At 42.6% G+C, this 14,643-nt stretch overlaps 2 protein-coding genes across 3 annotated transcripts; one reads left to right on the top strand and one right to left on the bottom strand.

Moving 5' to 3' along the window:
- The first annotated feature begins 645 nt into the window (after positions 1-645).
- Positions 646-10,096, top strand: MTIF2 (mitochondrial translational initiation factor 2). Of its 2 annotated transcripts, none has more exons than XM_061461663.1 (13): positions 646-1,177; positions 1,707-1,812; positions 2,286-2,457; positions 2,903-3,063; positions 3,620-3,796; positions 4,319-4,458; positions 5,449-5,573; positions 6,483-6,687; positions 7,300-7,552; positions 8,255-8,395; positions 9,183-9,347; positions 9,547-9,687; positions 9,846-10,096. In XM_061461663.1, exons 1-13 carry the CDS (start codon positions 953-955, stop codon positions 10,013-10,015), a joined length of 2,181 nt encoding a protein of 726 aa, XP_061317647.1. In that variant the 5' UTR covers positions 646-952; the 3' UTR covers positions 10,016-10,096. The 2 variants fall into 2 exon arrangements, with proteins under 2 accessions (XP_061317647.1, XP_061317648.1); XM_061461664.1 differs by having other exon boundaries at positions 1,049-1,177; positions 1,671-1,812.
- Positions 10,097-10,655: 559 nt separating this feature from the next.
- On the bottom strand, positions 10,656-12,853 carry RPS27A (ribosomal protein S27a). Its single transcript, XM_061461665.1, has 5 exons — positions 12,735-12,853; positions 12,392-12,446; positions 12,165-12,250; positions 11,512-11,643; positions 10,656-10,834 (listed from the first exon to the last, which is right to left on the bottom strand). The coding sequence occupies exons 1-5, from the start codon at positions 12,780-12,782 to the stop codon at positions 10,685-10,687; spliced, it is 471 nt and encodes a 156-aa protein (XP_061317649.1). The 5' UTR covers positions 12,783-12,853; the 3' UTR covers positions 10,656-10,684.
- Positions 12,854-14,643: the final 1,790 nt, after the last annotated feature.

Consider the following 14,643-nt stretch of genomic DNA (forward strand, 5'->3'; position numbering starts at 1 on the left):
CCCGAGCTTGTGTTAGTTTTCTGTGTATGCAGTCTTGTGGTGTTCCTTGGCTTTACCGGTTCTGTCCCTTTAAAGTTCTCATTAGGGAGAAAAAACCCACCCAAGCAGTTCGGTTTGGTCGGTTTTTGTTGGTTAGTTGTCATCTTCTCACTTCTGCAGGTATCTGGATACAGGAGGGTTGATGAAGTGACTGCAGTTGTTTTGGGAGGACCCGATAGCATTTCACTCATTCGGAGCTGCTTGGAAGACCATACAAAGCCACCTCTGAGGGAAGAGATAGAGGGTGCAGAGCATGGCATCGCTGAGCACAGGGACTTAAATAGCTCTGAACAGGAAAAGAAGTTCAAATAGGAGACTGTTGTATAGGGTAGTTCACAAAATGACCCAAGCCAACGTTAAGATGGGTAAAACAAGAGGTGGGATGATCTGACAGAAGCATCTTGGAAAGCTTAGTTGCCGAGGCAGGGCTTAGCCTCAAAGGACATCTTTGTCCATGTGACAGCACTTTTGTTCCTACAGAGCTACAGAGTTGTAGTGGTTGTTACGCTCTTGTAAGAAGCATACTGCAGATGTGGCTTACAGAGAGGTTTGTTGCACCTGGGTACTACTGGTATAGAACAAGGCATGCAAATGTCTCTTTTTTTCTAGGTAATGTCAACCCAAAATGTAATAGTTTATATTAAAGATCAGTGGAGGAAGGCGTAAGATTTGTAAGCTGTGGCAATATTAGTAGATCTGTGTGTCCACAGTGGAATAGTGGAGGGAAGTGAAGCACTGAAGGGAACTGAAAAAACTGGAGCAGTTACTGAACAGATCAACTTTTTCAGCATTAAAAGGCCTGTTTTGAAACCCAACACTCGTGCCTTGTGTTCCTGCCTGTATTATCACAGGGAAGAGTATCTTTCAGCTTTGAGTTTGATTTCAATGTGTCCTTTGTATTTGCAGTGAGGAAATGAATCGGGGGTTGATACTGAAGTTTGAGAATCTGTTGCAGTTACGTGGTGCTTGTCGGCAGCTGCGGACTCTGTCCTACAGAAAAGTTTCCAGGGCACAATGGAAGCCTGTGCAGTCATCTGCACATCCCGTGGGATCTGTCCTTCTGTATCCACACTTCTGGCAAGAAGACAAATCAATCAGTATCGCCTTATCGCAGCGCAGACATCTAGCTACAAAGGAGGTGACTAACAACATCCAGTGATCTCTGGGTTTATGTGGAAAGTGCAAGAGCTCAGTTTGAAGGTTTTAATTACAGAAAGAAGAGCTTTATTAATGAATATAGAGGAGCTTTTATAAATGTATAAGACAGAATGTACTTAATATATGACTACACTGTGACTTCCTCTCAAATGCTAAAGTGCTTATACCAGCAGCATCATGAATCCTGCAGAGGCAGAAGGAAGTTAGTTATTACAAACAGAAATTAAAATTATTTTGTTAATTTTTCCCCTGGTTTTGAAATATTCAGAATGAAAAAGATTAAATGTAGTATCCTGTACTACAGGATATTCATGTAAATATTCACCATGGTGTGTTAAGTCATTCGTTTATCGTAGTTCATTACTATCATAGTAAAAATACATATTTACATCATGTGGCTTGATTTTTTTACATCAGTGATTTACATAATTGTCTTTTTAATATTGTTTTTATTATTTCTTACTTTATGCCAGCTGTGTGTTCCTATATATGTGTCTAATTCCATGTAGGAGACAAAAAAGAAGAAAAAGAAAGTACTGCTAACAAAAGGTGAAGTGGAGATAAAGCAGAAGATGACTGTTGAGGAACTTGCACGAGCTATGGGTAAAGACATAGGTGAGACCCTGCTCTGTTGTTTGAGATCAGATGAAACACAGCAGTTAAAATCTGTCATGCCACTTTCAAGAGTGCCAAAGGGAAGGATGTCTATGATGGCATTAGTCAGTGGTTGCTAATCCCTCCCTTAGCAAGGTAAATTGCACCCATGCCAAAGGTTTAGGTGAGTTTTAGTTGTTTCCTTCTTAGGGGTTAATGGAAAAGCAAGCTCTGAAAATCTGAGTGAAAAATAAGATTGCAGCATCTAATAAGACAGTCATTTTCAGTAGATGCTTTTCAGTCAAGTTCTCCTCTGCAAGTCTGTAGCATAACAGGGACTTGCAGATCACGCTAAAGGCAAAATGCTTTGTAAATGAAATTTATTAGCATGATATAAACGACTAATGAAAAAGTCTTAAATTGTATGAAGTGGGATGTTTTTGTCCCACGTGTGTTTGTGGATATAATTGTTAAATGTCTTTATCTTTTTATAGATCATATTTATGAAGCGCTGCTGTACACAGACATTGACCTTGATTCACTAGAACCAGATTCCATCTTGTATGAAGACCATATCAAGATGATTGTTAAAAAATCAGGAATGAAGTATAAATCGGCAAAACTGAAAGAGGAAAAAGAAAGAGAAAACACAGATGCTGTCAAGAGGCAAGTTGTGAACTGCTCTTTTTGGTTCTTTTTATCCTACTTGCTCCTGCAGGTGTTTTTTGTACACTGTATTTCCTTTGTTCTGATGATATGTTGGTAATATCTGATACAGTCATGATCTGGTAATATTTAATAGGGAAGTTTTACTGTTTTGATTTCTTTGGCCATAAAGTTGATACTCGGATTCGATTTTGTTTAGGTGAGGTTTTTCTGTGCTGTTTCCTGGGGAAAAGCCAATTCTTTGCCTTACGGAATTGCTGCAGTAAGACTGAATACTAACAGAGCTAACTGGGGGGTATAGCTGGGAGTTGTGATCTCAGTGGGGAGCCTCACCCATTCATCACTGAGTTCTGGTAAATGGCTCTTCCTTAGCCATAGTGGGTGTGCAATATCACTCAATGAACTTCTTTGGTATTTACAAACCACCTCATTGCTGTAATTGTAGGCCTCCTGCAGACCCAGCAGTACTAACCCCCAGACCCCCTGTTGTTACCATCTTGGGCCACGTAGATCATGGGAAAACAACCTTGCTTGACAGCCTGCGAAAAACTCAGGTGGCAGCAATGGAAGCAGGAGGCATCACCCAGCACATTGGTGCTTTCCTTGGTATGACTCATGTCTACATGCTTGTGTAGAAACCAGCTTACTCTCCATCTCGCATCGCGGGCTGACTTTCTGCCAGTTCAGTGGGGAAAAATCTGGCAACGTAAACAGTGTATATGTAAGCAGTGAAAAAGGAAATCATCAATTGTGAAAACTGTCATAACTGTGTGGATGGAACTTAGAAGTGGATTGTCTGCACAGCTGATATTAGACTTAAGTGTTCAAGGACAGGTTGGACGGGGCTTGGAGCAACCTGCTATAGTGGAAGGTGTCCCTTCTGGTGGGAGGAGGTTGGAACGGAATGAGCTTTATGGTCCCTTCCAACACAAATTTTGATTCTACTATGATTCTACTTTGAATTATTGAAGATTCCAGGACACTTTTTCCTCCCTGAGGATTTAAAAGCAGGTTTCACTCCATGCCAATAGTTATCCATTTGCCTCAAATATGTCATTACTATTAAAAAGAGTTCTTAAAAGAGTGATACTTGATTTACAGTAGGTCAAATAAGGTTCTGAGAAATGCTGATTTTAAATGTACCATATCCATTTGTTCACAGTGCATTTGCCTTCTGGGGAAAAGATAACTTTTCTGGATACTCCTGGACATGCAGCGTTTTCAGCCATGAGAGCAAGAGGTACCCATGTTACTGACATCGTCATACTGGTCATAGCAGCAGAAGATGGAGTAATGCAACAAACTATAGAATCCATTCAGCATGCTAAAAATGCAGGAGGTAAGGTGTTCACCTTGTTAATATTACACTTTGGAGTGGCAAGTCCAGTACTCAAAGTAAATGTACAAGGTGTATGTTACTGTGCAGATCAAACAGTTAATACTTTGCAAACGTTTATTTACTTCTCAAAAGAAGCTCCTTGGACTGGAATCCACACACTTGGGAAATAACTGTTGCAGTCCCCTTCCTTCTCCCTCGGGAAGGTGTTTGAAAATGTACTGAATGTTGCAGTAATACATAAAGATATTAAAATACTAAGGGTTTTGCAGGACTTGCATGTTTGTGAGAACCCCCTTATAGGGTGTGTCTGTGGAGGTTATTGGGGCTGGTTTTCCTCTTCCAGAGTAAGATAACTCCTCCAGCTTACTCGTGGTAGTTCAGATCTCAATGCCTACTCAGGGAATAGGCACAAAGTGAGGTCATGTGCTCTGAGTGGCCATAACCTGCTCTAACCTTTTGTTGCAGTTGTGTTACTAGCAAAAATATATGGTTAGCTTGATAAAGAGTTTGTTCTCCTTTTAGTTCCTCTTATCCTCGCCATTAATAAATGTGACAAACCTGAAGCTGATCCTGAAAGAGTAAAGAAGGAATTGCTGGCCTATGATGTGGTCTGTGAAGAGTTTGGAGGTGATGTTCAAGCTGTAAATATTTCTGCACTCAAGGTAAAGTTTTGGTGGAAAGAATGATGGTGTTCATGGGTGCATGCAGCTGCATTTTTATTTGTCAGCTGGAAAACAAAATGCTAATCGTCCTGGTATTTCACCCCTTACTATGAGCTAAGTGCTGCTGGCTCTCACCAGAATCATTTAAAACATCCTCCTGTCATACATTGAAGCTCAGACCTTCAGTCAGCAATAATATATCAGTTTTCTTCTGGTTATTTTTTCAGGTTAATGCTAATTGCTGTTTCCTCATATATTTGCTCACTGTGTGAAATCAGAATCAAGGTTGTTGATGATGCTATGCAGGAAGAGGAAAATTCAGACAAGGGTGAATGAGTATTTTCCTGACACTTGCCTTATCATAGGAATGTAGTTCTGTAGTGGTCTTACAGGATTTACCATCATCCTGGCAAACAACTGAGAGCTAGAAAGTGAAAACTCAAGTAAAATCAGGACTTTAGTTTTGTGGTGGACAGAGCAGCTTTGTCCAAACTGCTGCAGCATCTTATTGCAGCAGCATCCTTATTGCTGGCTTTCCAAATGTATCCCAAGGAATTTTCTAAGTTTTCAGGCAAGTTCAAGACCTTTTGAAGCCATGTCCTTAGACTTTAAAATAGCCATACATAAAAATGGTTTCTTCATTCACTTCTGTAGCACACATTGTTGCCCTGATTCATGTAGATCTGGATCTGCTGACTGACAGCTGGCTCGTGTTATCTGTTCTCAAAACCAAAATGTAATTAGAACAAATTGGGGGGAAAAGAGAAGAAAACAGACCAACAGTTTTGTCTCTATGGTGTCCTGGAGTCCTGACTGGGTGGTAGCTGTCATCAAGTTTCAGTTTGGGTGGTTTGGCTAGTTGGGGTTTTTGGGGGTTGTTTGGTTGTGTTTTGGCTTTGTTTTTCAATGTGCATTCCTAACACACTTGTAGCAAATTATTGCAAGTTTTATAATTACTATATATATTTGTTTGTATATGGTTTTATACAGGGTGAAAACTTGATGGTTTTAGCAGAAGCAACTGTTGCTTTAGCAGAGATGTTAGAGCTGAAGGCAGATGCCACAGGTCTGGTAGAGGGGACTGTAATAGAGTCTCGCAAAGACAAAGGGAAGGGGTAAGTAACCTGCTGCTTTTTCAGCTTTCATGAAGCAGCTTGTAACAGCGCAGAGATACTGTTCAGCTGGTTTGTCCCTGAGGATTTATGTTTAACATTGAACTTTCTGTTGTTGTTAAACTGTAACAGTTTCTTTGCAGTGTTTGTGACTGAAGCATTGAACTGTTATTGTACAGCATGAGAGGCAGAAAAAGAAGTTATAAAGTGATAGGGCAAAACTCATCATCTCACTGAAGTTAAATCCTGCAAGCACAGGAAATAGAATCATAGAAAAGTTAGGGTTGGAAAGGACCTTAAGATCATCTAGTTCCAACCCCCCTGCCATGGGCAGGGACACCTCACACTGAACCATGCCATCCAAGGCTTCATTCAACCTGGCTTTGAACACTGCCAGGGATGGAGCATTCAGAACCTCCCTGGGCAACCCATTCCAGTGCCTCACCACCCTCACAGGAAAGAATTTCCTCCTTATCTCCAATCTAAACTTCCCCTGTTTAAGTTTGAACCCATTACCCCTTGTCCTGTCACTACAGTCCCTAATGAAGAGTCCCTCCCCAGCATCCCTATAGGCCCCCTTCAGATACTGGAATATAAAATAGCTTAAAATGCTACAACAGATGCAATTTTTTAAAGTTTCATTAAAATTAGGGATGATGAAGTTTAATATTCATAATACATACATAATTTTTGGTGAATTATGTGTAACATGACATTGTGCTCTTTTAAATATTGTTGTTCCTTTGCAGATTCTCTGGTCACAAGGTGTGTTTTGCCCTCTAAAAATGAACTGAATTCTAGAAAGTTAACACTTAATGTGTTAAATGTGTTTTCTTACTAAAGCTAACTGCAAAAAAACCGGAAGAAGAGTCACTTTAATTTTGCCTGTTTCTCTCCTCTGCTCTTCACTAGTCCAGTTACCACAGCCATCATCCAAAGAGGAACTCTGCGAAAAGGCTGTGTTCTGGTTGCTGGGAAGACATGGGCAAAAGTGCGTGTCATGTTTGATGAGAATGGCAAAGCTGTAGATGCAGCGTCTCCAGGCATCCCAGTGGAAATCGTGGGCTGGAAGGATGTCCCTTCAGCAGGAGATGAGGTCCTTGAAGTAGAATCTGAGGTACAGAAAGACCTCTTTAATGGAAAACTCACACTGCAGTGAGGTGGAGGGGAAGGAGCTGAGTGAGAAACAGGTGATAGCTTTCATTGTAAATAACCTGGATAATTTGGTGAAAGATGAAGGATGAGCATGGGTATTGAGACCCGAACTAGGTGCTCTGAAAGAGGAATATCCAGGATATGTTCTGTGTTCCCTTCCTAAAGGCACAGAAGACTTTTATATGATCTTACTATCATCCTACCAGAGGAACAATCCACTGCTTAATTATATCTGTTTTAATTTTAGAATGAGAGAACTAGTTTCTGTTAAGAACATGCATAAAGTACAGCTTGAAATAGGTGCGGTGAGAGCTGGCCAAACACCACATGGAATAATGAACAATAATTCTTTTCTGCAGCGCAGATTTATCGTAAGAATAAGCCCTGAGTCATGTTGTAACCCGAGAAAGAAGCTATTGTGCTCATTCTCTGCCATACTTGCAGCAAAATCTGCTGTTAAATGTGAAAGTAAATGAGTGAGCCTGTAGAGAAGATGCAAAATGCTGAAGCTGCATTACTGTAGAGTTTTCTGGTGCAGTGCTGTGAAAGATAATGTTTCTGTCTTCCTGCCCAGCAAAGGGCGCATGAAGTTGTGGCTTGGAGAACCTATGTTGAACAACAGGAGAAGCTGAAAAAGGATGTGGAAGTTATTGAGGCAAAGCAAAAGGAGCACAGGATGGAATATCAGAAGAAGCACCAGCAGCTAGCCCATCTGACCTGGAGGCAGAGGAAGGCAGTGCTGTACAAGGAGAACAAGCACGTCATGTTTTTAAAGCCTAAAGAGAAAACAGAGATGGACAAAAACGTGCTTTCGGTAATTGTTAAAGGTGCTGCTCCATTCTGTTTAAACATTAGTTCTGCGTTTCTCAAATGCTCAGTTTGAAGCGTAGCACTGAACTAGTAAGAACATTCTGTTACCAGCAGTTTGATCAGTGCAAACCTGAACAGGTTACTGAACCTCTCATTCAGAGGGCAGGCATCCAAAAACACCCAGTGGTCAGAAGAATGGTACAGCAGGTACAGAGAAACAGGAAAATTACAAGCCTGAACCCCTTACCCAGAAACTCCTGAGTAAAACCCATATAAGTGTCTCTAGATATAAATATATATTAAAAATATGTATATTAAAAGAATTAAGTACAAGCTATATGAGCAGTAGTACCGCATCAGCAAAATGGAGGACAAGAACAATTATGTATTAGTTAAAGTGGGACAGGGAGAACTTGGTTTGACCTCACATTTAGTGATACACAGTGACAATAGTAGCTGATAAACCACGCAAACCTGACCTGAAAATGACTGCAGATGTAGATCCTCTATCCTACTGTATTTATTGAATTAATTTTTGGAATTAATAAATTTGTTAGATGTGTTTTAACATTCTGCTGAAAATACAGTAAGAATGATAGATGTCAAAAGATTTCCTGTTGCATAGTGTGGAGTTGCCAAGTGCTAGTTTTAGCAGAAGTTCTACTTCAGTGTTTCTCTGATGTGTACAAAGTGAGCAGTGCTTCTGTTTATACACACAGGCGACGTGGATGGATCTGTTGAAGCTATTCTGAACATTCTGGACAGCTACGATGCTGACAGTGAATGTAAATTGGAGATCATTCACTTTGGAATGGGAGATATCAGTGAAACTGATATAAGTCTTGCTGAAGCATTTAATGGTGCGTGTTTAAAAATGGATTTACAATTAGCACCAGCTCTTTATTGAAATGGGTAGGACTCATTCTGGTTTTGTTCTCTCAATAATAATTACCAGCATCAGTAAGGTAAACTTGTATCTTAAAAATGTTTCCTTTAACATCAGACAGTGCAGGGAGGGGAGACTAGAAATACCACAAACCAGAAGGACTTTTGGCAAGTTGACTTGTTAAGGTTAAACTCTGACTCTTCACTCAGGTTTTTATGATGCTCAAACAGGGCAAAGCTGGAAAAGTTGGTTACAAAAGAATTCCCTTTTGCTCAGGGAGGTAATTGGAAAGACAGTGTTGGTAGTTGTTCCCATATATACTCCCTAATGCTTGCCTGCTGTAGGGTCATTGCACCTGTGATAGTCCACAGATAGACAAGAATGATTTAGAAGCTCACTTCCAACTTGATTTGACAACCAAGCTGTTTTTCCAGCCCCAGAATGGGAGGTCCTTATCCTTCACATGAGCTTGGGTGAGTTGTAAGCAGTAGTTTCTGCTTTGATACATCCAGTTCTGTCATAGGCAAATGTTCTCTTAAGGCTTTTTTAGCCATTAGCTTTGATTCAAGGTTAGTAGCAGTCCATGTGCAATAGTGGTAGAAGTAAATGGTCTCTCCTTAAAAGGGAAGTAGTAAAATGCTGGTTTTTGTTTTGCTAACCACTAATTCTACCCTGTCATTGCAAATGCAATGTTACAGAATATTTATTGGTTAAAGCGTGATCCCCTGTAGTCACGGCTTGCTGATTGTTTTATTTACCAGGTGTTATATTTGGATTCAGCGTGAAAGCCAATGAAAGCATTAAACAGCTGGCTACTAAAAAGGGAATAAAAATTAAACTTCACAATATCATCTACAAACTTGTTGATGACTTGAAAGAGGAGTTGAATAGCAGGCTGCCCCCCTCCGTGGTGGAGAACACAATAGGTGAGTTTTCACGGGCTGAGAAATTCTTGCTCCCTAATGTGGCCTAAGGTTTATTCTCCAATGCAGTGTTCCTATTGAATCAAGTATTTCATATTGTCCTATATCTGTTATAAAGCTTGGTCAGTGGAAGAGTGGAGCTTGCTTCTGCTCATTGCCAGTTTGCTGTTCTCATCTCCCTCATACAACTTTTTCCTTTCAGGGGAAGCTTCTGTTCTCAACATCTTCTCTGTAACAGTAGGAAAAAACAAAGTTCCAGTTGCTGGATGCAGGGTACAGAAGGGGCTGCTGGACAAGAAAATGAAGTTCAAGTTAATCCGCAAGAGGGATGTTATTTGGAAAGGTAAGTGGCATTGCCACAAAACAGGAATTGTGTCCAAGCGCTGCTGGAGCCCTGTGAAGTTAGTGCAAAATGTACATGCCATATTCACAACAGAAGGGCAAACCAAAACACCCCCTCTGATATTGGTGACTCTCTTTAATGCGCTTTTGTCTTTGTAGGATCTTTATCATCACTGAAGCATCTTAAAGATGATGTCCAGGTAATAAAAGCAGGCATGGATTGTGGATTGAGTTTGGACAAGAATATAGAATTCATTATTGGAGATGAAATTATTTGTTATGAGGAAAAAGAAGTTCCACAGACAACTTCCTGGGATCCAGGATTTTAAAAGGCATTAACACTAAAGGACATGTATTGTTCCTGGCTGGCCTTCAACTCTTAACATTAAATGGACTTTCAAAGATGCACATGAGCTTCTTCCTCTCTGATGTTTATGTAACAATGTTGTGCTTTTAAATGTCAGCAGCCACCTTACCTCACTGGAACATGAGATAAACTGTAACAATTGATAGCAAGCAGCTAAGGCATTGAAACCATCACCCTCTATTTACGATGTCTATTGGTTCCAAATAGCCAGACCATCTTCTTTCTCCCCCTCCTCAGTGCTGTGATAAAATTCCTCAGTACGTAGTCGGACTCTACTACCCTTCTCTCTAACATTGAGCACTGTAGACATAACTTCAGATCTCTGTTTTTCCAGATTACATGTACAGTTTACTCCTTTCATGTTTAAAGAGACCATTTCCAAAGTTAGCCAGTATCATTTTTTTCCCTCTGCCATTGCTACTAGTTATCCCCTTTCAAGGAGACATAACCAAGGCCACTCCTTAAAGAAGCTGCTGCTTCAATCTAGAAACAAACTATTCCATCCTAGCTGACACTCAGCATCTAAAGTTTCAAAGCCTTTCCTCACTTATCAGAGGAAATACAGTACCACAGGAACCAAAAGTAACTACTTAAACCGTACAGAAGTTCAGATTTTTATTGTCTAGTACATTTACTTGTCTTCTGGTTTATTGAAGCAGTACGTCAGACAGCACTTGCCACAGTAATGTCTGTCAAAGTGACTTGCCATGAAGACTCCGGCTCCACACTCCTCAGAGGGGCACTCCCGGCGCAGACGGCTGATCTTGCCGTTCTCATCCACCTGGGAATCATGGAATCAGAATGGTTTGTGTTGGAAGGGACCATAAGATCATCCAGAGTTCCAACCCCCTGCCACAGGCATGGACGCTTTCCACAAGAGTAGGATGCTCCAAGCCCCATCCAGCCTGGCCTTGAAAGCTGCCAGGGATGGAGCATTCACAAGTTCTTGGGCAATCTGTTCCAGTACCTTACTGCCCTCAAACTGAAGAGCTTCGTCCTTATATCTAACCTAAATCTCCCCGATTTAAGTTTAAACTCATCACTCCTTGTCCTATAACTATAGTCCCCGATTCCCTGATGAAGAGACCCCCATAGGTCCCCTTCAGATACTAGAAGGCTGTGCTGAGGTCTCCACACAGCTTCTCTTCAACAACCCCAATTTTCTAAGCCTGTCTTCATATGGGAGGGCAAAGAAGCAACATCTCATAAATGCACTCACCACCTTTTAGCACCAATGATAAATTTGAGTTGGGTTTTTTTTTTAGCAAAGTAGTTTTTGTGACAGTACATCAAACTTCTTGAAGCAAAGTTCAGAAGTGCCCAGTTGCAACAGTTAGTTTCTTTTCTATTTAACAGGTGGGATGCGTGCAAATAGAAGGACTTTAAATACACCAGGCTACCCACAGACTAGTTACAGGCTTCGTGTCCTTCCTGGTGAGAAGAGTTAGTTCTACATACCTTGTAGTACTTCAGCACTGCAAGCTTAACCTTCTTTCTCTTATGCTTGTTCTTCTTGGGGGTTGTGTAAGACTTCTTCTTCCTTTTCTTGGCACCACCACGAAGTCTCAGCACAAGGTGAAGAGTTGACTCCTGTTTGGAAAGCACATGAAATAGATTAAAAACGCATTTAAGCAGGCTTTTATCTACAAGAGCTCCAAAAGCATTATTCAATATACAGGCTCCAGAGAACAGTGGCTCCTGCATCCCAAACCCCAGAAGGTTCAATTGCTGTGCCTATATTCTCAATTCTAACTGGAATTGCAGAATCATTTCCTGATATAACTACACCAAACTGACAGCTTTTTGTAGCTCCTCCTTCCCAGTGGTGCTCACTGCCCTGTCGGGTTAATCTGGCAGAAGTGAGCAGGACTTTTCACATCAGCCCCCTAACACAGCTCATCCCCGTGTGCCATATGCCCAGGCTAACAGAAGGGAGACGCTGGAAGCAGAATCTTTACACTTCCCCAGTCAGAAGTGCCACCCAACCCTAAATCAACTGATTTGGTTAAATCTATCTGCAACATTTCTTAGGTTCCGCTTCAAAGGCCAGTCTGCTCCCACAGTGCCAGCTTGTAGGTTCTACAATGCTCTGTGCAGACTCTCCCACTCACTTTTTGGATGTTGTAGTCAGACAGCGTGCGTCCATCTTCAAGCTGCTTTCCAGCAAAGATCAGTCGCTGCTGGTCAGGAGGAATGCCTGATGGGGACATGGATCAAGATTAGGTGAAGAGTACAGTCTAGGACATTCAGAGTAATGTATGAGCTTGCTGCAGATGATTACACATGCATACGATACACATCAACCAAACCGAGAACAGTAAGTGCACCCTGAGCTTACCTTCCTTATCCTGAATCTTAGCTTTGACATTTTCTATTGTATCAGAAGGCTCAACCTATTAAAAGAAAACGAAACAACGGACTCAAAACACATTTTGCCTTGTTGTTAGCCCAGAGATGCAGCAGAGCCACGAGGAGCTCCAAGCACGCCGCCTATGCTGTCACGGCCATTTCGCCTCCCCACCACGGGCAGCGGCAGGGCAGGCGCTGCTCCGGGCACCCCGCACCACAAATGCCCCGGCCGGCCCGTCCCGGGGCAGGGCCCGAGGACGACGGCGGGGCCGGAATGCGGAGGGGCCTCCCTCGGCTAAGGCAAACCCTGCTAAGGAGCCGCCGCGGCTCACCTCGAGGGTGATGGTTTTCCCCGTGAGGGTCTTCACGAAGATCTGCATGGCGAGGCCGGCACCTGCGGCGGGGCAGAAGGGGGAGAGGCGGTGAGGGGCGGCTGACAGGAAAGGGGGGGCCCGCGGCCACGCGTGCGGCGGCGGAGCAAGGCCTCACCCGCGGCTTCCTGCCGGAATGGCGGCTCCAAGAGAGCGCGGCGCCGGCACGCACGGGGTTTCCCCGGCCCGGGCCAAGGGGCAGGACTACATGTCCCAGCATGCCCCGCCGCCGCCAGCCGCGCCATGGGCTGCCGGGAGCCGCAGTCCAGGCCGAGGGGCATCATGGGAGTGGTAGGCGGGGCTGGGCGCGGCGGGGCGGGGGGACCGCAGCTCCCACAGTGCATCGCGGCCGTGAGGGGAGGAGGCGGGCGGCGGTGAGGGGAGGAGAGCGGGTGGTGTTGATGTGCTCGTCAGAGCCGTGCCGGGGGAGGGTGTTGTGTGGGGACTGAGGGTGTGTCTGGTACTTGTGTCTCCATAGGTCTGTGCTGAGGCCTGAAGTGCCAGAAATCGGTGCGCTGGCCTCGGTGCAGGCAGCTTAAAACCGCCTTATGGCCGGCTTGGTAAATGTGGATTCCCCAAGATCAATGTCGAGTTTATCAGGGCTTCTCTCTTTAGAATTAGAAAAGTTGTAGCTAAGTGAGGAGGAGCAATGCGGGCCATGTTAATTTGGAAATAACTTGTTAGGTGGGCTGATGCATATGAATTGAATATGGGAAGGGTTAAGCTGAAGGAATTGCTTGAATAATGAAGTATCATCTGATGCTCTTGTAACCATTTCACCTACTTTAGGGTTTGATCTGAGGCAGTTGTTGGACAAGGGAGGAAAGAGGTTTAGACTTTGTGTGAGAACTTGCTGTTGTATAATGAAGACCATTGGATGGGAGCAGAGCAATGTTCTGCCTTCACTCCTGCCCTTAAGAAGAGTAGGAGATGTCCATAGGAGCATATATACGGACAGGAATTGAGCAAGCAGGTTGTGACGAGCACACACACCTGAGGAGTGTTACATTATAGACAGTAAAACATTTCACAGGGTAATATTTTTCATGTACATGAGAAGTGACTGATAATCAGTGAAAATTGGTTTGCTCCTGCTTTGTCTTCTGAGGAAAAAGTGTATTAGCAGACCAACTGGGACTTGTTGGTCAAGGGTAGGTATGCTTTCAGCTGGTTTGCGCCCCTGTGTGCACTGTGGTCAAATAGAATCCTCTCCAATAAATTCGTATTACCAAAAGTTACAGCAGTGTTCATGCTTGGAAACCACTTTTCATAACTTTGTGGCAGTGATAAACCAAGAATAGATATTCTTACTTTTCAGGATAGATAGGAATAAAGATTATTGAATCTGCTTTTAAATCTTGACTTGGACTGCCATTTTAAGATACTAAAGTGCACAGTACCCTCTCCTTTGGTTTTCTACACCTGTAAGTGCTAAATTCATTCAGTGCCTTGTTACTTGCTTCTGGGACTGTTTCTTATTATTTTAGATCAGTGCCACAGAACTTGATCCAAAGGCTATCTAAGGAGTATTATTTTGTCCCTTCATTTCATTTTAAACCTATTATGCTTATTAGAATGTTCCAGAAAGCTGCTTTACTATTCATTCTCTTTAAGTATTATGTTAAAGAGACATTCACATGTAAGAAAGTATGTTACCATGTACAAAAATATCCTGACTTCAGTCAAACAGGAACGTGAGGCCTTTAGTGCCAGAATAAAGAGTGGCCAAAGGAACATCTTTTGTCTTCAGGAGATACTGAAAGCTCTGGAATCAGAGCCCGTAACTCTGAGATCATAGAATAGCTAGGTATGGAAAGGCCCTTAAGATCGTCTAGTTCCAGCCCCCATGCTGTAATAAAAGAGCAATGGA

This window comes from Pezoporus flaviventris, unplaced genomic scaffold, assembly GCF_033815535.1.
Source record: "Pezoporus flaviventris isolate CSIRO_AGI_PZ_B2104156 unplaced genomic scaffold, CSIRO_AGI_Pfla_v1 ptg000031l, whole genome shotgun sequence".
Taxonomy (NCBI): Eukaryota; Metazoa; Chordata; class Aves; order Psittaciformes; family Psittacidae; genus Pezoporus; species Pezoporus flaviventris.